We start from the raw sequence: 23358 nt of genomic DNA, 5'->3' as shown, positions 1-23358 counted from the left end.
TGCATTTTCTGTTAATGAGCAACTTCCTATCAGTATTTTTGAGTCATTGAATAGTTTAAGTGATTTCAGCAGAGAATCATTTACACAAATGCAAGTATGTTGGTGTGTTCTTGGGTGTGGTTTTTATAAATTGTTTACAGCACAACTCAATCTCAACGTTTTAGGACAGTACCCCTATGTATGATGTTCTAACACAAAGCGATTTGCTTGATCACATTTTTTTTGTTTGGTAATCAAAGTCATTGAACAAGTCTTGTAGTATTCCTATAAAGTTGAACTTCTACTGATGAACTAACTGTCAATCGTGTAGTGTTTGTTATCTCTTTTTTCGCCTGGGTAAACTTGTTTGGCGTCATAGGTAAGGCAAGATGTAATATGGGTAATAGTCTTTTGCAACATGTAAAGGTTCAGAAATCAGAATGGAGATTTGCACTGAGATAACGAAAGGTATCAACGTAGAGAGTTAAAAACTGAAATCAATTTGGAAAGTTGTCGTTATTAAACACATTCAGATGTTTTACAGCAAAATTCAGATGCTCTTTGATCACAGAGTTACATCTTGCCAATCAGTGCTTGGTTTCGTGTGAAAAGAGTCGATTTTTTTTAAGTGCTGATAGCTTACGGAACTTTTTTCTTGTTCTATACATGTATGTGGCAAGAGCCCCTGATGTCCTTAATTTGAGTAGATTTCAGGGTATTGCAGCATTACTATATGCGCGCCCCCTTCGAATGAGTGAACTATATGTCACTGCTTTGTTGAAATTTACCCCGCTTCATTTTGCAGAGACCCCGCACGGTAACTGACACAGTGCAGTCCCAGCTCTGTTAATATCAAAAGATGGCTGAGAAATTTCAAAGTAGCTTATTTTTCTTCAGATCATTTGAGTTGTTTCAGAACTATTTTGTTTTGTTGCAGAAAGCACGGAGGATCGGTTGGCGCCCTCTCAAAATATTGCTAGTGAAATGTGCCCTGCGGGTTAGTGGTGCCAATAGTCAAAACTGTTATTGTCAGAGTAACTGGTTGCTTTGTTTTCTTGGCTTGTTTCACTGTTATGCATGACCTTATGCCTTAGCAAAACCTCAGTGCTACTTGCGGTGAAATTACATTCAATTGAAAAACAAGATATTTCAGTTCTGAATTTTTTTGTTATGAAATTCGGTTTTTAACTTCAGTGTAAAGAAGATGAGAAAAAAAATTAAGTAAAATCTTGACGTTACTTTGCTACAATTGACTATCAAAAAATGATTTTTACCGAATAGCAGCAAAATTTACCGAAGGACACAGCAAAATTGGGACGGGGGTGTCGCACCCCTACACACCCCGCTAAATCTATCCCTGGCTCCCATTGTTTTTTCAAAGCTCTGACAAACTCAGCGAGTAGTATCAAGAAAAATACTGAAAGTAAGATAAAGATTAGTTTTAATGCCATATATCACGGCTTTTTACAATCATATTTCTCCTTTACAAATTTTGTTTGTATTGTCTTGTAGCTACAAATAGCGTCCAAAACTTTATCTCACACATGCAATGAGTCAGGGCATTTTTTAACATATAAAGTGGTGGGGAAATTCCCCACCAGCCCCTTTCATTGCCCCACCAGTGGAACATGTTTGCCCCACCACTTAAGTGCCCTTATGATTCGGTGATTTTTTTACTTTTTACTTTATTTGAGATATTGGTGGATGAAATCTTCATTGAACAGGTTTCAAATCTCAATTCATTTTTCCCTGGAACTGCTGCTTCTATAGGCGATTCCCCTAGAATATTTTTGAAAGCCTGTTTATCTGTAAATTCTGCCTTTATCTATATGCCCTTTTCTCAAATGCCCCACCAGTGGAAAATTCTTAAAAAATGCCCTGCAATGAGTGCTTCAAGTATAGCATTATAGCGTAAACGATAATTTTGCATTATTTTTTCATCTAATCTGTTGGCTCTACTTGTTATACACAATAGAGGAATTTAAAAGAAATGTTTTAACTTGTTATTAATGCCAAGGTTATTGTATGAAAACAGACCTCCGCGTATATTTTTTATGTTCTGTATTGTTTTAGCTTTCTTTACCAAGCTTGCTTTAGACAAAAGGTGACCTTGTTTTAGCATTTTCCTTGTCCATTTATTTGAAAGCTAGTAACAGCATTGAATGGAGTCTACGAGCACGTTCAAGATATCTTAAGTGTAATAAATGATTATTTTGATTCGAAAAAGGAAATGTTCATACCTACAGAGAAAAGATCGTATGAATGAAAATTATGTTTTAATGGCATGTTGAAAGGAAACAAACGAATACTTCTTTTTGCTTTTGATGATATCTGCCTGGAAAGACTCACAATTGCTGAAAAGTCAAGCTTTACATTTAGATGTTTTCTAAACATCCACTAGCAGTATGACCTAGCCTAGAAGATAGTCACAAGAAAAGCATTTTTTATTTTTTCCCTGTCACTATGGTGAAACTTTTCACTCCAGGCTCTCTCACTGGAACTAAGTTTTTAAATGAGTCCTTTCCTCTAGCTCGTTCAATAAAAAGCTTTATCTCGAATTCGTTTCGAGATAAAATTTTGATATTATTTTATTTCGAATTCATTCAAGTTCAATCAACATCTTACTAAAAGATAAGGAGAAGTCGAGCATGAATGGCCAAACGATTCGATTTTTCGCTCGATTTTTCACTCGAATTTTTGCTCATGCCCATAAAATTAGGGCAAAGAAACTCAAATCGGCTGCCGTGCTTAACTTACATGCAAATGTTCTTTTACATTCACTTGACAAGTTCTAGCGTCATTCGTTTCAGACAGAAACCGTCACTAACTATTTTACTTTGCTTAAGCAAATTATTATTTTAGGCATACTTTTGTTTCGTTTGATTAATTCCATTTTGAAAATGGAATTAATAACTTTAAAAGGTCTCAAAGGTCGATTTTCATTCGACAACACCTTTTTCACTCGACTTTTTTGCTAAAGATCAAACTTCACTCGACACCACTCGACGCCATTCGACTCGCTCGACAAGGTGGTCAAACGACTCGATTTTTCACTCGATTTCTTGTTGAGTAAAAAGTCGAGTGAAAAATCGAGTCGTTTGGCCGGGGCTTTACCGGTCGGCACTAGATCATAGTCAGGTAGCGTATATGACGTCATACATCTTTGAAACTGAGGACTAAGTGAAATAAGACGGAGGCTGCAAGCAATGGTGGAACTTGCCTGTGGTTTGCTGTGGCATTAACAGGGCCCATACATCCCTACAGGACCGCAGAAAATCATTCTGTAGTTTTTTAATCTACATGGGCGTGTTTGCCAGATTTTCTGCTTATTTCGTTCGGGGAATTTTCTGCTGAAGCTGGAGTTTAGCTTTTTCTCCAAGGGTTTTTAATTCATAACACACACAAACTGAGAAAAACAGAAAAAGGTGTCTTATCTACTCGAAAGCATTAAATAGGCCGTTTGAAGCACTTTCTTACAGTTGAATTTGAAGAACTCGTTTTAGTGCGTGTGCAGCTACGAAAACTCTATCTTACGTTATCGCTTGAGTTAGAGTAACTACCATTGATAATAATGTATGAAGCCGTTTCTAATATTTCAGATAACTGGTTTTGCCGCATAAGAACATTATCAAGCGTTTTAGAGAGTGTTCCCCCGAACAAATTTGCTGTAATCAAGTCTAAAGGCCCTTTTAGAAGCATTGCGTCAGTCTTCATTTTTCATAGTTTAGTGTTCAGAACATTGACTGAGCTGAGGTACCCTATTTGCCAGTTGACATAGGAATTGAATTTCATGCCACTTACGATAAAGTTTTTCATCAAATGGTTGGAATGCGATAACGTCATACTACCACTCATTCATTAGGTCGCCACAGTTTGTATGACGTCATGTACGGTAGCTGACTATGATCTAGTGCCGAAGATTTATGAAAAAGAGGCTGATACAAGATAGTTGATAATTTGTCATCTAGTTTAATAAAAATGGTCACCTGTCAGTATTTTCTGCAAGGAACATGTAAATTTGGTGTAAGATGTCGTAACGAGCACCCTACGGGTAGGTTGAAACTTTATCTATCATCTTGGTATTTCTCTTCACCTGATTTTTTATAAATTGTTGATTAACTTTAATTAGATCCTCTTTATTTTATTGACATCCCGATAAGAAATAGGTACTAATACTGCCAGTAAGTATTTACATGTTTATATTAAGTGTTTAAATATGATAACCCAATCAATATGCTTGAAATAGAGTTGAAATATTATAGTATAAACCAGTCTTAGCAACAGAGCAAAATTAAAGGGGTATCCACCCCCACTCCCCTCCAGAAAAGGCCAGGTTAACCAAGGTGGAATCCATGCAAGGCCCATGCCCAAGATACGCCAGCAAAGACAGTAAAGCAATTGGAAAAAAAAACAAAGGAAAGCCATTAGTCCATTCCAGATATCTCTGGCATAACCCATATTGATTCCACCCTTCTGGTAAAATTTAGCCATACCTCAATTTTCTATTTTAAAAAAATTCAGACAAAAAGTAGCCTTTTTAAGCAACCATGTTTCACTTTTAATTATTTTCCATGCAACAAGTTAACCTTACAATTATATGGAAATAATTTCAATAGACTTGCACAAATCTTTTGGAAATTGGGATCTGCATGGCTTGTTGCAGTGAAAGCTTTTGAAAATAGTTCAACAGATCCTTTGTGCTACATTCTTTTGATTTTTAGGTAAATATGTAAAAAAATCAGGTAAAAAATTGTCTATTTCTTTGTCTAATGGAACTTGCATAGAAATAGTTCAAGAAGGCTGGAATTGTCAAAATGGGAAACTCTTTGATGGGCTTAACTGCAGAGTCATGGTTCTGTTTAATATCTTTTTCTAAATTTTTTTGTGTGATAATGATTGATTTTCCAACTATTTTAAAAATGTTCTAAAGCCTTTCTGTTACCCTTTTTTAAGTTGCACCTGTTTTTGATTTGGTTTCTTTGGTATCATTTTTCTATGTATGAAAAATGTATGGGTGAAAATTACACAGTACCAATAACTCTCTAAAAGCAAGAAGATGCTGAAATAGCAATCATTCCAGTATTAATTTCTAACTTATTGCTACCCCTAAGTTTTTCCTTTCTTCATAAAAAAGATGCAGTTACAATACGGACTTTAGGTGACCAAATCCAAATGATTTTGCTGCTTCATTAGTAAAGTGACTGATTTCTCCTGAATATCTAACTTTGTCTTTTTCAAATCTATAAGAATTAAAAGAACTATCTTGGTTGAGGCTAATAGCAAGGGAGCTGACTGCAAATGATGGACAAAGTGATATATTTTTTTAAAAGAAAACTTTCCGAGGTGTTTGAGTTTAAGGTATAATTTGTGGAAATGATGCTCATTATTATCTTATCTTGTGAACACATAAAAATGAAAACTGAAAAATTGTTTACTTCTACAATTTAAGTTAAGTCCAAAATCTTATCGTAGGTCCCATAAAGGTCTTTGAATCTCTCCACCTAGCTGTAGTTCAAATTTATATTCTTGCCTTGATTTAAACTTCTTTTTTCCAGGTGGACTGAGGACTTCAAACTCATTTGGAGGACTCAACAAGGTAAGATTGAAATTCAATCCCACGCATCACACTAGCCATAATATTTTATAAAAACAAAATCAACATAATAAGTGGTTATTTTTTAGAGCTCATTTGGGTCAGCGGCAGGAAATGTTTTTTCAAAAGAACAAGCAGCAACTAATAACCAAAATCCTGTTGACAAGATTGTGTGAGTTTTAGACATTATTTGTTCTTTCACTTGCAAGAGCTATGCCTGTCCTTAGGGGGAAAGCTTCATGTAAAGCCAAGGGTAATTTCATCAGAATTAGTGGTGTTTTGCTTAATGGCCTGTTGATAAGTTTGTAGACATTGATCATCATCAGCCTTATATTGACAAATTGCATTCAAAAACAATTGTTTACACTTCATGATTCTAAGGAATATCCACCTGAAGGTATGGATCAAAAATTTAGAAACCTTTACTGTTGGATTTGTGCATTTGTTATTCTGAATGTTTTCAGATCGAATATTAAAAGTGAGATATTGCTATGGGAGAAGTCAAAAATGTGGCTGTTTTCTTGCTTTTCCTACCAAAAGGAATCTCCTTGCGTCTCAGGTAAGCCTTAGGTAGTATATAAGGAACACCGCAACGTAACGAGAATAAACAATAACAAACACACAAATCAATGATGGCTATATTTCGCCCTGGCATACGGGGCTTCATCAGAGCAAAAAACTTTGTGTTGTTCATTCTCGTCGCGTTGTGGTGTTCCTCATATACTACTATTTAATTGATTTTTTGCTGCAAGATTTCCGCCAAAGTCCGTCGAGCAGCCTGTTATCGTGGCCTCTCCTTTATTTGCACACAAGCCTTAGGTACTTGCTCTACAACAAAGGTGTTTAGCCCAGTACTGTTGAAAGGTGGAACATTTGTTATCTGTTGTCTTATTACATGAGTGAAAATTCAAATAATATGAGATCAAGGCAAGGCACATTGCAATAAGAGATGGATTTTTTAAAAGAATATACCCCAGATTGCATTTATCCTTATTTTGTTGTTATTTGCACTAGCTGGCTGGATATCAGAAATAATTTCAATAACTGTTAGATAGAAATAAGGTGTGCAGAAAAGCATTAATTTGAAGAAATAAACTTGGCCAATATAACGACCAGAGAACTATAATCAAGTGGAACTAAAAGTATAGCTCTACTGTTCTGTTAGATAGAAGAGCCTGGAGTGTCAAGTTGTGTTTTACAAACTGTTTTTCTTTCTGATTCCTTAACATATACACTGTCTGGCATGTGTAAGAGGCATGTGCTGGTGGACGTGCATTAGAGGGAGTAAGAGATTGAGAGGATGAGTGGCAAGGGGAGTGAATAGATAGCCACCTTCTTATCATTTTCATGATGGTGAAAACTTCAGGATTTAATTTAGATGTCATTTCTCAAACACGTCATTCATATTTGAAAGGCTATTAGCGAAAGTGCTATGTGTGAACTCTACTGCAATATCACACATTTATCTCTCCAGTTAACTATTTTTGCAAGCATAAATAGTTTGCTAGCACAAAGTTTGATTAAATAGCCTTTCACTGCTATTAAAGTGTTCTCGTATATATAGCACTTCACCTGAATCTACAGACTTTAGAAGGTTTTTCTTCAATAACGATACCTTTAAGTTCCATTATAACGTCTAGGCTGCTGCGGCTCAGTCTCATCATATCATTCATTAAACTGAAGCTGCCTCCATTAATCAGTAGCAGTAACAAGCTACTTGTAGTAGCAGTACTAAAGTCTTTGACACTTTTACAATAGGCTCCTAACAGATTTTTCAAATTCATATCCATCCTTTTTCTAGCTGTCGTTACAATAGATCCTCATTCATATTCAGGTAACCAGTTAAGATAACTTGAAGCTTCGTCGTGTAGCAGTTTATAAAACTTACCGTTTACCAGAATAACCGTTGGCTGTCTCCTTAGGACTTGTAGATAAATCTCCTGATGAAATGCGCCTGGATGCATATATTGCCAAGGAAAAAGGAACTACAAGTGAATATGTAAGCAGCAATATTTCTGCTTTCATTATTTAGAAACAACGTCTAAGCAAAGGAACCCTACTTTCCTTATTTGCTTATTAATGAATGTCAAACTTTGCCTTCAGTTTGTTAGTCTTGAATTTGAGACTTGAAAAATAAAGATATTTTACTTATATCTGCGTTTTTTATAATAGCAAGATAAATTCTGCTTCAAATAGCCATATTTAGTAACTCGGTTTTTTGGCTGATGAAATCTGCTCAGTTTTGATGCGACAGAATTTTTTTAAAAAACAAGTATTTCTTCTTATTTTTCATCTGAGGCTAAGCAGTTCTTATATATTTTGATAAATCGATTCTCGGTGTTTTTGTGAAGCGTGTTTTTATATGAAATTGGGTGTACGAAGAAATAGAAGTTACCTGAATGGAATTGTGATACCTTGTGTTTAAGACCACTTCAAGACTTGGATAAATATCATGTCAAATCTTCGTCCATTTAAGTGCTAATCAAAGTATCAGCTAAATGCTTTTAATTACTTTTAATTCCAGCTAAATAACATGAAGCAGTTGAACCTGAAATTTATGACAAGAAGAGCTGAGTTGAAGTCGATTACTGTTGCAAACTGGGTAAGGAGTCTGTTTGTAAGAGCATATTTCCTGTACATTCGATTTATTGATTATTACCAGTATCAATATACAACACGATAAACAGTTGTTACAAGGTACCTTTACATTTGCCATATTCTACCATATTAAATTCTACCTAGCATAAAACGATTTCCAAATTGGGATCAGTTCTTTCTTAACCGAAAAATCCTGAAATCTTGTTTGATTTTTGTCACTATCATAATCCACGGATTTTGAAAATATTTACTCAGCCTGGCATGTTACTATTTCTTTTACCTAGTTACTCGTGCAGTTGTTATTCTTTTTCTTTCTTTCGCAGGAACAAGTTCTCCAGAATAGTCCCAGCAACATTTCAAGTTCTAGCGGCCTATTCTCTGGCTCATCTACTTTGTTTTCAAGCCAGCCTTCGCAAGCAGCTAATCCGTTTGCTTCAAGCACTGCAAAACAATCCCTTTTTGGTAGCTCTACCTCTCAATCATTGCTGAGTGCAGCTAGTCCGTTCCATTCGAAACAAGATTCTACTTTTGGCAGCGGCCAATCTTCTCTTTTTGGTACTTCAAAGCAGTCAATATTTTCCTCAAACGCCAACGCTGGGAATTCACTTTTTAGTTCGAATACAAACGCACAGCCAGGTCAGTTTTACATGAAGTATAGTGTAATATATTCCTGATTTAGATACAGTAACTAAAAAAATTTCGTCGTGACAAAATTTCGGACAAATATTTTCACGAAATTTTCTTCGACTAAATTCAAATTGAGACAAAATTTTGTCGTACGAAATTTTTTGCATTTAAGATTTTTTAGACTTTGCATAGAGAAGCTATTACATGAGGTCAAGAATTAAATATATGTATCCTTTTGATCTATTCAATGTCAATTACGTCATTTTCCTTTCTTACATCATCTTCACAATTATCTTTATCGTAGGCATCATCATCATCATCATCATCATCATCATCATCATCATCATCATCATCATTGTCGGTTCTCGAACTAACTTCGTTTTCACCATCATTAGATTAAAATAGTTCCAACTCAGACGCCCTCCTCCTCTAATGACAAAAAAGTCCTTCTTGGGTCCAGAAGGATGTGGACCCCAATTTTCCCTTGTTCAATTCGCCTGTGCCAAACCCTCTCTGCCTCCGTTTTACCACCCTGGCTACGCTTCTGTTCTAACTGTGTTTTATCGCCAGTTTTAAAGGATTCCAGCTCTATCTTTTTATACTCAACTGTGCTATTTTTTTATTCGTTCAAGGTTCTTGTACTTTTCAACAAAAATTTTCAATTCTACAGGAAGCACAATTTCGACACCAACTTTTCCTGTTGGAGATGGTCTCGTGCTTTCCAAATCTGTACTTACACTAATACTTTTTATTATACTCTGTTTATAAACTTTCATGCCTTATAGATATAAGGTAAAGTCTCTTGCTAAAATCACCTATTTTGACTCCACCTTCGTATAAAGTGAAGAAATATACCGCTTTAATTTGGTTTTCCTGACGTGCTGTCTGGGGAGATGAGCCAAACTCCAAACGGGTATCTATGGAATTGAATATAAAGCAACCTGTATGGTTTTTCCTCTTAAGATCTTGATAATATGTTGCAACTTTTGTGTAAAAAAACTACGACGATATTTTGTCACGACGAAATTCTGCAAAGTTGTTCGAAATTTTTTTCGACGAAGTTTTTCCGCCGAAAATTTATCTGATGAAATTTTTTTTGTAAATGGAGTCAATTTTTGATAGCCAATACTTGCAACTTGTCCTTGAACTTGCCAGATTTTCCAGTTTGGTCAGTTTGCCCTTGTAAGTCGCTCGCTCGCAAGACACAACATTAGAATGGATAAAATTCACAGCAGACGTAGCAGTAGAACTGTCATGTCAGAAGAGGATTTGTAGAAGGTCTCACTATATTTAGTCTCTATGATCTTTGTAGCAGGTTTCTGCCGTTTTGGTTTATCGTGATTTGCCCCTGTGTTAGTCTCACTATATTTTGTTTCTATTATTGCTTGAATGCACCGCAAAATTTACCACGGATAAGCGTTTCTGCAGCACTTAAATTGCTGTTGCTAGTTGCTTTTGCTTTTGCAGGTTGCTGTTGCTGGACCTAGTCGATTGTAGCAAAAATAAGTTACTTGGGAAGCTGTTTCTCCGACTAGAATGATTAACATTTTTAAAAATTGAATTAGTGCTACATTCCGTTTTTTCAATCTCTGCTTCAAATTATTTCAATTTATTTCGCTTCCTCTGCTCCTATGTTTCATTATACTATTTCTGTCACGAAATAGCGGGAACATAGCGTACTGAAGCACTTCTAACTAGGTGAAAGGTTAGCGGTCGCTGATTGGTCAAAAACAAAGAACCAATCAAATGCGTCTTTCTTCCTATCACGTTACTTTTGATCCACACCTGGATAGAAATTTCCTACTTACTTTCAGTCACTATCCGACGTTTATACTCTCAAGAGTCTCGGGCGAAAAGTGCTTATTTGGACCAAAAACTTATTTGGTTATTCTAGTTGTAGCTATCGCAACCTACTGCAGATTTTTATTTAAAAAATTACGTACATCCAACTTTGATTTAGGCCTCTTTCTACAAAAACAGCAACAACCCTTCATATCTTCTTCGAACCCAATGCAAGCTAGTTCGGTTGGGGGACTGTTTACACAACAGACACCTTTAGGCTCCGGCTTATCCTCGCAGCAGCCGAGTAACAGCGGCCTTTTTACAGAGAAGAACCTTTTCAGTGGTAATAACCCACAGTCGAGCAACCTGTTTGGCCAGAAGACCAGCAATCAAGCAATAAATACTGCCACTGGACCGGCAACAGGTTTCACTGGTATGCAGGTGAGTCCCTCGTTTTTAAAGCAGCAAGTAATATGTGGTTTATCTTAATACTCAAATGCAAGGGTTTCTATAGCAACTTAATAAGGGGTGTTGTTACGAAGGCAGGAGACTGTGACCCCTAATATTTTCAGATATTTTGGAAATTTTCAAATGTTTTGCAATTTTGTTAGAATTAGGAGAATGTTATCTTCACCCATACCAACCCCCACCCCCACACCATGTTGACCACTATTATAAAAACATTTTGATATTTCACAATTGCTAATCTGGTTTATTTGCAACAATACATTATAGTTCTTAAAACAATATACTTCCAACACGTTTTGTATCCTGAGACGCGTTGGACGAGAAGTAGTATTTCGACATCATTTTAATGCTCTTTTAATTTTCATGCCTATTTGAAAAGCCTTCGTAATATATTTATGGATACGCTCACAATCCTTGCTCAACAGCGGCGTGGTGGCAGGGGCCAGGGGGCCATGGCCCCCCTGAATATGGGCGCTAATGGAGATAAGGGGGCGCCAAAATTGTTTGCTTGTAATATTTGGCCATTTTTAATCAAAACTTTTTCGTGAAATTTTGAATTCAAGTTACAAAAATTGATTTCCTTTCTAGAAACACATGCCTTTATATAACCACGATATATAGATAGGGCGCAAAAATCGACTTGGTCACCCCGCCACTGTTGCTCAAAAAATCTTCTGAGTCTAAATGGCCCACTAAGTAATGGAGACTCTGGTACCCAGGGTATCTTTTGTGGTAAAAGCTTTATGGATAAAGAGCTTAGGGCCCGTTCACACTACTCCGTTTTCAAATGAAAACGGAGTCAAACTAATCCGTTTTTGCCTTGCGTTCACACTACTCTGCTATGAAAACGGAGTCGTTTGAAAACGCTAATGAAAACGGATACTTTCGAATACGGTGCGTATTGAATACGCTCCGTTTTCAGTGTGAACACCAAAAACGGAGACATTTGAATACGCTAACATCGGCAACAAATTACGCGTTTTGTAGCACACCAAATCTAAAAAATTTTGAAACTGAAAATTCACAATGGACTGGTAGCAGTTACAACAAAGTTTTTCACGATTTACTTTTATTTAATTTCATTCATAATGACGCCAATTTGTCGAGGATTCGTGAACGCCTTTTTTCAAAAGTGAGGCCACCAACAGCGTTTTTGTTGGAGTAATGTGAACACTTACCGTATTCAAATCGTATTCATTTGAAAACAGATATTTGTGAACGGACAGCGTTTTCATCAACAAAAACGGAGCGAAACGAATACGGAGCAGTGTGAACGTAGCCTTAATCTATCGTGGGACAGAATTGTTAAACAGGTAGGATTGATGTTCCCATTCTCGGAAAGGGCATATTCATTTCCCGTTTTTAGTTCCATTTTTCGTGGTACTTAAATAGCCATTGTTTTTCCAAAAAATGATCTGTAACACCATAAGTAAATTCCTACCATCTTTGTGGTTCCTCTGACTGAGTTTAAAGCCACACTATTTTCAAGATTCTATGTCCCAGAATTCTAGCTTTCAGACGACCCTTTCTCGGAGTTTTTCGAAACTCACTTGATATACGTTTGACCAACTGACTGAGCCCACCCGGGATAGCACTAATCATCCTCAACCTTTGCAACGATTAGGCACCTATCTTTTTTTTAATTGAATAAGATTAGTGGAAAGAAGAGCTCCTTATGACTTATCAGGCATTCTATTTTATGTTATCTTATGTTACGTTTTTCTGTTTCTAAAAAGTAGGTAACCCTTTGGCATTTGGTACTTAAGGAACCTTAAAGCGACTTTTAGCACTTAAACTGAGTGTCAATCCAGAGTTTTGTTTCTTTTAAAAAGGTTACCCTTGGGGGTTTATTTTTCTTCGGTTCAAGAAGGGGGCTTAAAAAGAGAGGGGGCTTATTAGATAGAGGAAGCTTATTAAAAAGTTGAAGTAAAAAATGTTTTAAAAATGCCCTTGTCTATTTTTTTGTTATAAAAATGTCATACAAATTTTGTCAGAAACCTTCGCTAGTGGCTTCGAAAGTCTAATTGATCACTTATAAGGTCCTCATCTTCATCAGAATCACCAGGGTCAATTGATAACTCTGGAACATCTTCTAAACAAAGTTCGACTGACTTCTATGGCGCAAAAGTTAATATTTACATGGGCTGTACTTAATGCACACGATTTTATTCTCATCGCACCCGTCATGAGACCTACTAAATGCGCATTTTTTCCTCGTTTGACAACAAAGGCTAAAGAGGGGGGGCTTAGTAGAGAGTGGGGGCTTATTTTAAGTTTTTGCTTAATAAGGAGGGGCTTAATAGAGAGGGGGACGTAATAGAGAGAAGGGGCCAAATAAAGCTTTTACGGGGTGCCTGAAAAAAAGCAAACGTGCATGGTTTTGTCAATCTATCTCAAGCTTTTACACTCGGTGTAGCATATCGTCATCTATTTTCATTTTTGGGTTTTGAGCTTTTAAAGATACAATTATAAAATTTTGAGCTTTTGAAGATAAGAAAAATTTTAAAGATATAATTATTATCAATAAGTAAATTTTAGAACATTTTTGTTCTATTCGTTAGATTTTACATAGTTATTTTTAAATGCTGAAGGGTTTATTTTCGTGTATAAATATTTATTCATATCATATCATATCATATCATATCATATCATATCATATCATATCATATCATATCATATCATATCATATCATATCATATCATATCATATCATATCATATCATATCATATCATATCATATCATATCATATCATGTCATGTCATATCATATCATATCATATCATATCATATCATATCATATCATATCATATCATATCATATCATATCATATCATATCATATCATATCATATCATATCATATCATATCATATCTATATAATGGGAAAAATCAATGCCCCCACTCCACTCATATTTCGAAACCTAACTCGGCCCCTGGTTTTGAGCATAATTTTTGGCTGATGGTTTTTGCAATTATATTCAGATTGTATTGCAAAGTTAAGAGAATAAATATATTTTTCGTACACCTTTTTGGAACCTGGAATAGAATGATGCTGAGCTATACGCTTTTTTATAAGGAACCTACGCGTAGAAGGCCGAAACATTTTAAGAACTTGTACTAAAAACGAAATCCTTAAGGAACTTTTCGATTTGAAAAATTGTAATGAAGCTAACTTTTGCTTGCTTTTTAATGCGCCGCGCCACCTTTAGGCCTACTTCGTTCATCGAAATAACTAGAATTTGCACGCAGTTACTTCGCATTTTACATAATTTATCAAAGGAAACCCCCTATTGTCTCGTATGCTCTGTTCTTATGACACAGCAACGATAAGCAAACACTTTATTCGCCCCCTTCGACTTCAGCTTTCGTCTCAGGACTTTGGCGTAACCTTTGGCATTTATTTTGCCATTCGGCTCTCTCTATGAACAGGGCCTCCGACGAAGGGGGAGCCGGGGAAGCCCATGATGAAGTGTTACTGTAGTCAAAACAGTGTAGGAACTTTTAGTTCTACAATTTGATGATTTGAGGTCTACAAATAAGGAAATTTTGGAACTAGGCCGTGAGGTAGGTTCCTTATAAAAAAAGCGTGTACCACATTATCCTGTATCAAAATTACCCTTTTATTCTAAACTTTTTAATTCCTGTGTTGACATAAGATTTCGGTTTAGCTTTTGTCCGTGTTCCAGTCCGTCGGCACGGATTTTGCTCTTGTTTCTCTCATCTTTTCATTTTCCCTTTGTACTTTATTCAAACTAGTGAGGTTATCTTAAGGATTTGTCTAGTTATTTCTTTGTTCAGCGAAGGTAAATCTGTATCAAACAATGTTAGACACACATTATAACACACAAGGAAGCCAAAGCTTTCGAGACTACTTGGAACCCTGTTAAATATCCCAAAGACTAACACCTCTTCTTTTCATAAAGCATTGCTTCTATTTGCGGGCACCCGATGTTCCACTGAAACCACATAGGATTAGTGTAAAATAGCAATACTTTTAGAATATGTTTAGGCCCAGAAAGAAAATTCCAATTTGCTACGTTAAAAGCAACGTTCCGCTTCTCAACGTTCCTCTATTTCGTATTCTGCGTTTTACTTACTTCCTTCTTTGCATTTCTTGGAAAACCGTTCTGTCAATTCAGCGAGACCCGGAGACATTCAATTCTGGTTCTGCATCCAAAGTATCGTTTCGTATTTTTATTGTTTTCGGCCGTTATGCGCGATTTTAAAGGGGTCCAAAGAGGACGGTGCCTGTCACCTTCGTGTGAATGCAGCGAATATGCCGTTGATAAGCCAAGCAGTATTAGTTGTTGTTATTGCGGCTGTGCAACATTGGCTCATGAGAAACAAACCTCTTTGCTGAATATCTTCTGCCTTGTAAGTATCTTCACTTTCTTCGATTGGTAAATTTTTTTAGGAATATTAAACCTTCTAGCATCTGTTCAAACCTTGAACAGAATTTTGATGGTCAATTTTTATATTAAGGTCCTCTTCTTCAAAAGTTTAGGGCATGGCTCTTGCGTCAAGAGGAACTTGTTATGCACTGTTTCTGTTTCAATAGTAGTCATAGAAACCTGCTTCCTACTAGCTGGTTGCTTGGTTTTGTATAGGTCCACTATTCCTTCAGCGGCGATGAAAGCAGTTTAGAAAGAGGTTCAGCTGTTGGTTTATGAAACGTTCAGATTTGAATTCCTTTATTTTTAAGATCTAATTATGGAGAGTCTCATGTAGAGGAAAGTCCTTTGTATATTTAAAGTTACCGTATTTCTTCGAAAATAAGTCTTATATTTTCATGAGATGGAATTACGATAAATTCATCCTTGCTTGTTGCACAAGCTCAGGCTTGCATTAAGAGACGGTGTCTTCTTTCAGACTTTTCTTATTTTTGTGGATTCCGATTACCAAATAGGTAACTGCAACCTTGGCTTAGAGCAAACATAGTCAATCCTCTGCAAGACCAATGGGCAAAAAACTGACCCAGTAAATTTAGAGCAGTTATAGCAATATTGTAAATTGTTGCTTTTGAAATGCTCGTTACATTCGCAAATAAACGACACGGTACCTTCTCAAGTTCACTAGCTCTCTCTAATCATTAGCATTTTTGTTTTCAATCATTCCCCTTAATCATCAGCATCGCCATCAAGCATTTTATCAATCAAAATCTTGAGTTATCACCAATCAACTCCATCGAAATAATAATAATCATTACCAATCATCATCATCATGATCAATTCCTCTTAACTCTTCTTGGTTGAAGACTCCTTGTTTCGTTCACTCTACGATTTACCAGCACGTTGATTCCGAATAAGCCTAAAGTTATTGCTCATAGCAGGTTTACTCTGATATTTGAAGATTTACTACCAAAATTGCTTTGTTTTGCAGCAGACCGGTTCGAGTGCGATGCAGTCTTCAAATCCATTTGCCCAAGCCCTACAGCAACAGAATCAACCTGTGGGTAACACAGTAGAAGAAGTCCCGTCACAATTAAAGGTGACTGAAAGAGATCTTGAGGCCTTCAAAGCAGAAAAGTTCGTTTTTGGACAAATTCCAGAGTGTCCTCCACCACCAGAGCTTTGCTAGCAGAACCTTTTTGAAGTGAACTTGGAAATCCACAGCGAACACCGCTGGTATGTGTTTCTATAGATTTAGGTAGAATGATTTAGGAAACTAGCGGTTTTGCATTATCAGCCTGTCCTCCGAACCTGTGTAGCACAAGGCAAAATATAGACTTTGTCAAATTTCCTGAGTTCTCTAGAATAAGTGATTTTCTAGTGTTTCAAAAGTCTGCAGCGACAAAACGCGGTTGGACCAAAATTATTTTCCTTCCCACATATCGAAGCTCTCGAAAAACATGTATAACCAGTATTGTGATCTATTGCTTTGAGGATAATGGTTAGAATCTGTTGGAAAAGGAAACCCTATGGTTTAGTTAGGCCTATCTATCTTTTGTTAGAGAGCTAAGGTTTATGTCAACTGAAACCCATTTCCCTACCTTTAACCTTTTTTATTTCCTTGCCCTAAACGAGCAGATTTCGCTTGTTTAGAGAAAAGTGTCTGCTGTTTTTTAGTAGCGTATCAAGTTTTATGTATGATAACTTGATAAGCCTGTATTGTGAAATCTTATTCGTAATATTAATTTTCAAGGCTCGAATTTGAGGGCGTATTGCTCTTGTACATCACAGAGTATCTTATAATTTGAGCTAAGAATAATGTTTATTGAAATCATTACTAGATCTCCACTCAAGATGAGAGTATTTAAAACTGCTTTTTTTCTGGCGAAGGAGGCTTGAAAATTTTTCTTATAACGTCGAAATTATCTTAATCGCAAATGAATATAAATATTTCATAAAATATAACAGTTTCGAATCAAGTTTTCAAGCTTTAGGAAATCTAATTTTTACCCTGAAATGAGTAATAATAGCAAATACAGTTTAGACCAAAACCTTTAAAATTCTTGAAAGTGTTATTTTACTTTTTATGAAATGTTTTTTTATGCAACTTGAAGCTGTAGCCCGCAAAAAATCATATAATGTTCTTTTCAAATTTACCTTAATTTCAAATATAAGCAAATTTTGTTAAGCAATACGTAAATTGAAGCACTGGCGCCTTTTGATTAGCGATAATCATGCAATGTTTTTAAATGCTGTCTTTTCGAACAAGGCTTGTTCGGGAGACGAAACCTTTAGTCCTTTGTTTCGAAACAATACCGTCTTAAACCAATCAAGGTTGCAGGGTCATTGCACATGCGCATTAATAAAACAGTGTTCTCACAACGGTTCTGCTTGTGACCACACAACTTCCTGACCGGGCTTCAAGTGATAATGCGCATGTGCAATGACCCTGAAACGGGGGACTGTCCGTGTCTGGAAGACGGGGATGATTCGTCTCCAGAACAAGCTTTAGGATCAAGTCCTTAGTTTTCCAAAGATAATCCAGTTTTATAACAAATTGCTTTTTCAATGAAACAGAGACTAAAAAACAAACGAATCAAATGTGTTTGAGTCTTGTAGACCAACACTAGAAACTTTCAAAAACTATCCTTTTAAAATTGCAGTTAATTGGTTAGCATTTCCTAAGAATATGCAGCCAAATCAAGATTAATTTTTTTAGAAAAATCCGTCATTTTGGCAAGCCTATAGCCTTACCTTTTTATCAAAATCTAAAGCCTACTATAATGTTTCATTTTTGGCCTACATTGTGAAAAAATGACAATTCTTTTCGTTATTTATCATTCTCTTATCATATAAAGCAACAAAAAAAGGAATTTTGGTAAGCAATTTTTTTAAAAAACGTGTCATTTTCGCAAGCTTATAGCCTTACGTCTTTATCAAAATCTAGCATTCTTTTATTATACTATGCGACAAAAAGAATAATTTTGGTAAGAAATTTTTTTAGAAAAATCTGTCATTTTGGCAAGCCTACGGCCTTACATTTTTATCAAAAACTTAAGACTAGAAGAATGTATACGTTTAGGCCTTAATTGTAAAAAATGGCAGTTCTTTTCATTATTTATCATTTTCTTATCATATAAGGCAATGAAAGACGAAATATTTGGTAAGAATTTTTTTAGAAAAATCCGTCATTTTGGCAAGCCTATGGCCCTACTTTTTATCAAAAACTAAAGACTATAAGAATGTATAAGTTTCAGCCTTAATTGTAAAAAACGGCAGTTCTTTTCATTTTTTATCATGTTCTTATCATATAAGGCAATAAAAAGAGGAAAAATTTGGTGAGCATTTTTTTTAAAAAAACTTGTCATTTTTGCAAGCTTAAAGCCTTACATTATTATCAAAATCTAGCATTCTCTCATTATACTAGGCGACAAAAAGAATAATTTTGGTAAGAAACTTTTTTAAAAAAATTCATCCTTTTGGCAAGCCTATGGCCCTACATTTTTATCAAAAGCAAAAGCCTACTACAATGTGTCATTTTTAGGTATCATTTTGAAAAAAGGAAAATCTTTTAGTTATTCAGCATTCTTATATATATCAAGCGACAAAAGAGGAAAAGTTTGGTACACTTTTTTTAAAAAAATCCGTCATTTTGGCAAACCTATCGCCTTACATTTTTATCAAAAACTAAAGACTACAAGAATGTATAAGTTTCAGCCTTAATTGTAAAAAACAGCAGTTCTTTTTATTATTTATCATTTTCTTATCATATCAGGCAATAAAAAAGAAGAAAAATTTGGTCAGAATTTTTTTAAAAAAATCCGTCAATTTGGCAAACCTATGGCCATACGTTTTTATCAAAAACTAAAGACTACAAGAATGTATAAGTTTCAGCCTTAATTGTAAAAAACGGCAGTTCTTTTCATTATTTATCATTTTCTTATCATAAAAGGCAATAAAAAGAGGACAAATTTGGTAAGAATTTTTTTAGAAAAATCCGTCATTTTGGCAAGCCTATGGCCTTACATTTTTATCAAAAACTAAAGACTATAAGAATGTACAAATTTCAGCCTTAGTTGTAAAAAACGACAGTTCTTTCCATTTTTTATCATTTTCTTATCATATAAGGCAATAAAAAGACGAAATATTTGGTAAGAATTATTTTAAAATAATCCGTCATTTTGGCAAGCCTATGGCCTTACTTTTTTATCAAAAACTAAAGACTATAAGAATGTATAAGTTTCAGCCTTAATTGTAAAAAACGGCAGTTCTTTTCATTATTTATCATTTTCTTATCTTATAAGGCAATAAAAAGACGAAATATTTGGTAAGAATTATTTTAAAATAATCCGTCATTTTGGCAAGCCTATGGCCTTACTTTTTTATCAAAAACTAAAGACTATAAGAATGTATAAGTTTCAGCCTTAATTGTAAAAAACGGCAGTTCTTTTCATTATTTATCATTTTCTTATCATATAAGGCAATAAAAAGACGAAATATTTGGTAAGAATTATTTTAAAATAATCCGTCATTTTGGCAAGCCTATGGCCTTACTTTTTTATCAAAAACTAAAGACTACATGAATGTATAAGTTTCAGCCTTAGTTGTAAAAAATGGCAGTTCTTTTCATTATTTATCATTCTCTTATCATATGAGGCAATAAAAATAGGAAAAATTTGGTAAGAATTTTTTTAGAAAAATCCGTCATTTTGGCAAGCCTATGGCCTTACGTTTTTATCAAAAAGTAAATACTACATGAATGTAGAAGTTTCAGCCTTAATTGCAAAAAACGGCAGTTCTTTTCATTATTTATCGTTCTCTTATCATATAAGGCAATTAAAATAGGAAAAATTTGGTAAGAATTTTTTTAGAAAAATCCGTCATTGTGGCAAGCCTATGGCCTCACTTTTTTATCAAAAACTAAAGACTACAAAAATGTATAAGTTTCAGCCTTGATTCTAAAAAACGGCAGTTCTTTTCATTATTTATCATTTTCTTATCATAAAAGGCAATAAAAAGAGGACAAATTTGGTAAGAATTTTTTTAGAAAAATCCGTCATTTTGGCAAGCCTATGGCCTTACTTTTTAATCAAAAACTTAAGACTAGAAGAATGTATACGTTTAGGCCTTAATTGTAAAAAACGGCAGTTCTTTTCATTATTTATCATTCTCTTATCATATGAGGCAATAAAAATAGGAAAAATTTGGTAAGAATTTTTTTAGAAAAATCCGTCATTTTGGCAAGCCTATGGCCTTACTTTTTTATCAAAAACTAAAGACTACAAAAATGTATAAGTTTCAGCCTTGATTCTAAAAAACGGCAGTTCTTTTCATTATTTATCATTTTCTTATCATAAAAGGCAATAAAAAGAGGACAAATTTGGTAAGAATTTTTTTAGAAAAATCCGTCATTTTGGCAAGCCTATGGCCTTACTTTTTAATCAAAAACTTAAGACTAGAAGAATGTATACGTTTAGGCCTTAATTGTAAAAAACGGCAGTTCTTTTCATTATTTATCATTCTCTTATCATATGAGGCAATAAAAATAGGAAAAATTTGGTAAGAATTTTTTTAGAAAAATCCGTCATTTTGGCAAGCCTATGGCCTTACTTTTTTATCAAAAACTAAAGACTACAAAAATGTATAAGTTTCAGCCTTGATTCTAAAAAACGGCAGTTCTTTTCATTATTTATCATTTTCTTATCATAAAAGGCAATAAAAAGAGGACAAATTTGGTAAGAATTTTTTTAGAAAAATCCGTCATTTTGGCAAGCCTATGGCCTTACTTTTTAATCAAAAACTTAAGACTAGAAGAATGTATACGTTTAGGCCTTAATTGTAAAAAACGGCAGTTCTTTTCATTATTTATCATTCTCTTATCATATGAGGCAATAAAAATAGGAAAAATTTGGTAAGAATTTTTTTAGAAAAATCCGTCATTTTGGCAAGCCTATGGCCTTACTTTTTTATCAAAAACTAAAGACTACATGAATGTAGAAGTTTCAGCCTTAATTGTAAAAAACGGCAGTTCTTTTCATTATTTATCATTCTCTTATCATATGAGGCAATAAAAATAGGAAAAATTTCGTAAGAATTTTTTTAGAAAAATCCGTCATTTTGGCAAGCCTATGGCCTTACTTTTTTATCAAAAACTAAAGACTACATGAATGTAGAAGTTTCAGCCTTAGTTATAAAAAACGGCAGTTCTTTTCATTATTTATCATTCTCTTATCATATGAGGCAGTAAAAATAGGAAAAATTTCGTAAGAATTTTTCTAGAAAAATCCGTCATTTTGGCAAGCCTATGGCCTTACGTTTTTATCAAAAAGTAAAGACTACATGAATGTAGAAGTTTCAGCCTTAATTGCAAAAAACGGCAGTTCTTTTCATTATTTATCGTTCTCTTATCATATGAGGCAATAAAAATAGGAAAAATTTGGTAAGAATTTTTTTAGAAAAATCCGTCATTTTGGCAAGCCTATGGCCTTACTTTTTAATCAAAAACTTAAGACTAGAAGAATGTATACGTTTAGGCCTTAATTGTAAAAAATGGCTGTTCTTTTCATTATTTATCATTCTTTTATCATATGAGGCAATAAAAATAGGAAAAATTTGGTAAGAATTTTTTTAGAAAAATCCGTCATTTTGGCAAGCCTATGGCCTTACTTTTTTATCAAAAACTAAAGACTACAAGAATGTATAAGTTTCAGCCTTAAATGTAAAAAGCGGCAGTTCTTTTCATTATTTATCATTTTCTTATCTTATAAGGCAATAAAAAGACGAAATAATTGGTAAGAATTTTTTTAATAAAATCCGTCATTTCGGCAAGTCTATGGCCTTACTTTTTTATCAAAAACTAAAGACTACATGAATGTATAAGTTTCAGCCTTAGTTGTAAAAAATGGCAGTTCTTTTCATTATTTATCATTCTCTTATCATATGAGGCAATAAAAATAGGAAAAATTTGGTAAGAATTTTTTTAGAAAAATCCGTCATTTTGGCAAGCCTATGGCCTTACTTTTTAATCAAAAACTTAAGACTAGAAGAATGTATACGTTTAGGCCTTAATTGTAAAAAATGGCTGTTCTTTTCATTATTTATCATTCTTTTATCATATGAGGCAATAAAAATAGGAAAAATTTGGTAAGAATTTTTTTAGAAAAATCCGTCATTTTGGCAAGCCTATGGCCTTACTTTTTTATCAAAAACTAAAGACTACAAGAATGTATAAGTTTCAGCCTTAAATGTAAAAAGCGGCAGTTCTTTTCATTATTTATCATTTTCTTATCTTATAAGGCAATAAAAAGACGAAATAATTGGTAAGAATTTTTTTAATAAAATCCGTCATTTCGGCAAGTCTATGGCCTTACTTTTTTATCAAAAACTAAAGACTACATGAATGTATAAGTTTCAGCCTTAGTTGTAAAAAATGGCAGTTCTTTTCATTATTTATCATTCTCTTATCATATGAGGCAATAAAAATAGGAAAAATTTGGTAAGAATTTTTTTAGAAAAATCCGTCATTTTGGCAAGCCTATGGCCTTACGTTTTTATCAAAAAGTAAATACTACATGAATGTAGAAGTTTCAGCCTTAATTGCAAAAAACGGCAGTTCTTTTCATTATTTATCGTTCTCTTATCATATAAGGCAATAAAAATAGGAAAAATTTGGTAAGAATTTTTTTTGGAAAAATCCGTCATTGTGGCAAGCCTATGGCCTCACTTTTTTATCAAAAACTAAAGACTACAAAAATGTATAAGTTTCAGCCTTGATTCTAAAAAACGGCAGTTCTTTTCATTATTTATCATTTTCTTATCATAAAAGGCAATAAAAAGAGGACAAATTTGGTAAGAATTTTTTTAGAAAAATCCGTCATTTTGGCAAGCCTATGGCCTTACTTTTTAATCAAAAACTTAAGACTAGAA

General features: G+C 34.3%; 1 protein-coding gene across 2 annotated transcripts; it reads left to right on the top strand.

The window, feature by feature from the left end:
• Positions 1 to 3893: 3893 nt before the first annotated feature.
• On the top strand, positions 3894 to 17302 carry LOC135689959 (uncharacterized). Of its 2 annotated transcripts, none has more exons than XM_089116287.1 (9): positions 3894 to 4030; positions 5535 to 5575; positions 5662 to 5744; positions 6037 to 6131; positions 7495 to 7571; positions 8097 to 8174; positions 8494 to 8806; positions 10758 to 11020; positions 16427 to 17302. In XM_089116287.1, exons 1-9 carry the CDS (start codon positions 3958 to 3960, stop codon positions 16619 to 16621), a joined length of 1218 nt encoding a protein of 405 aa, XP_088972413.1. In that variant the 5' UTR covers positions 3894 to 3957; the 3' UTR covers positions 16622 to 17302. The 2 variants fall into 2 exon arrangements, with proteins under 2 accessions (XP_088972413.1, XP_088972412.1); XM_089116286.1 differs by having other exon boundaries at positions 16424 to 17302.
• The last annotated feature ends 6056 nt before the right edge of the window (positions 17303 to 23358 follow it).

This window comes from Rhopilema esculentum, chromosome 5, assembly GCF_057945365.1.
Source record: "Rhopilema esculentum isolate cy_ngs chromosome 5, ASM5794536v1, whole genome shotgun sequence".
In the NCBI taxonomy this organism is placed as follows: domain Eukaryota; kingdom Metazoa; phylum Cnidaria; class Scyphozoa; order Rhizostomeae; family Rhizostomatidae; genus Rhopilema; species Rhopilema esculentum.
This window is presented reverse-complemented; position numbering and strand designations above follow the sequence as displayed.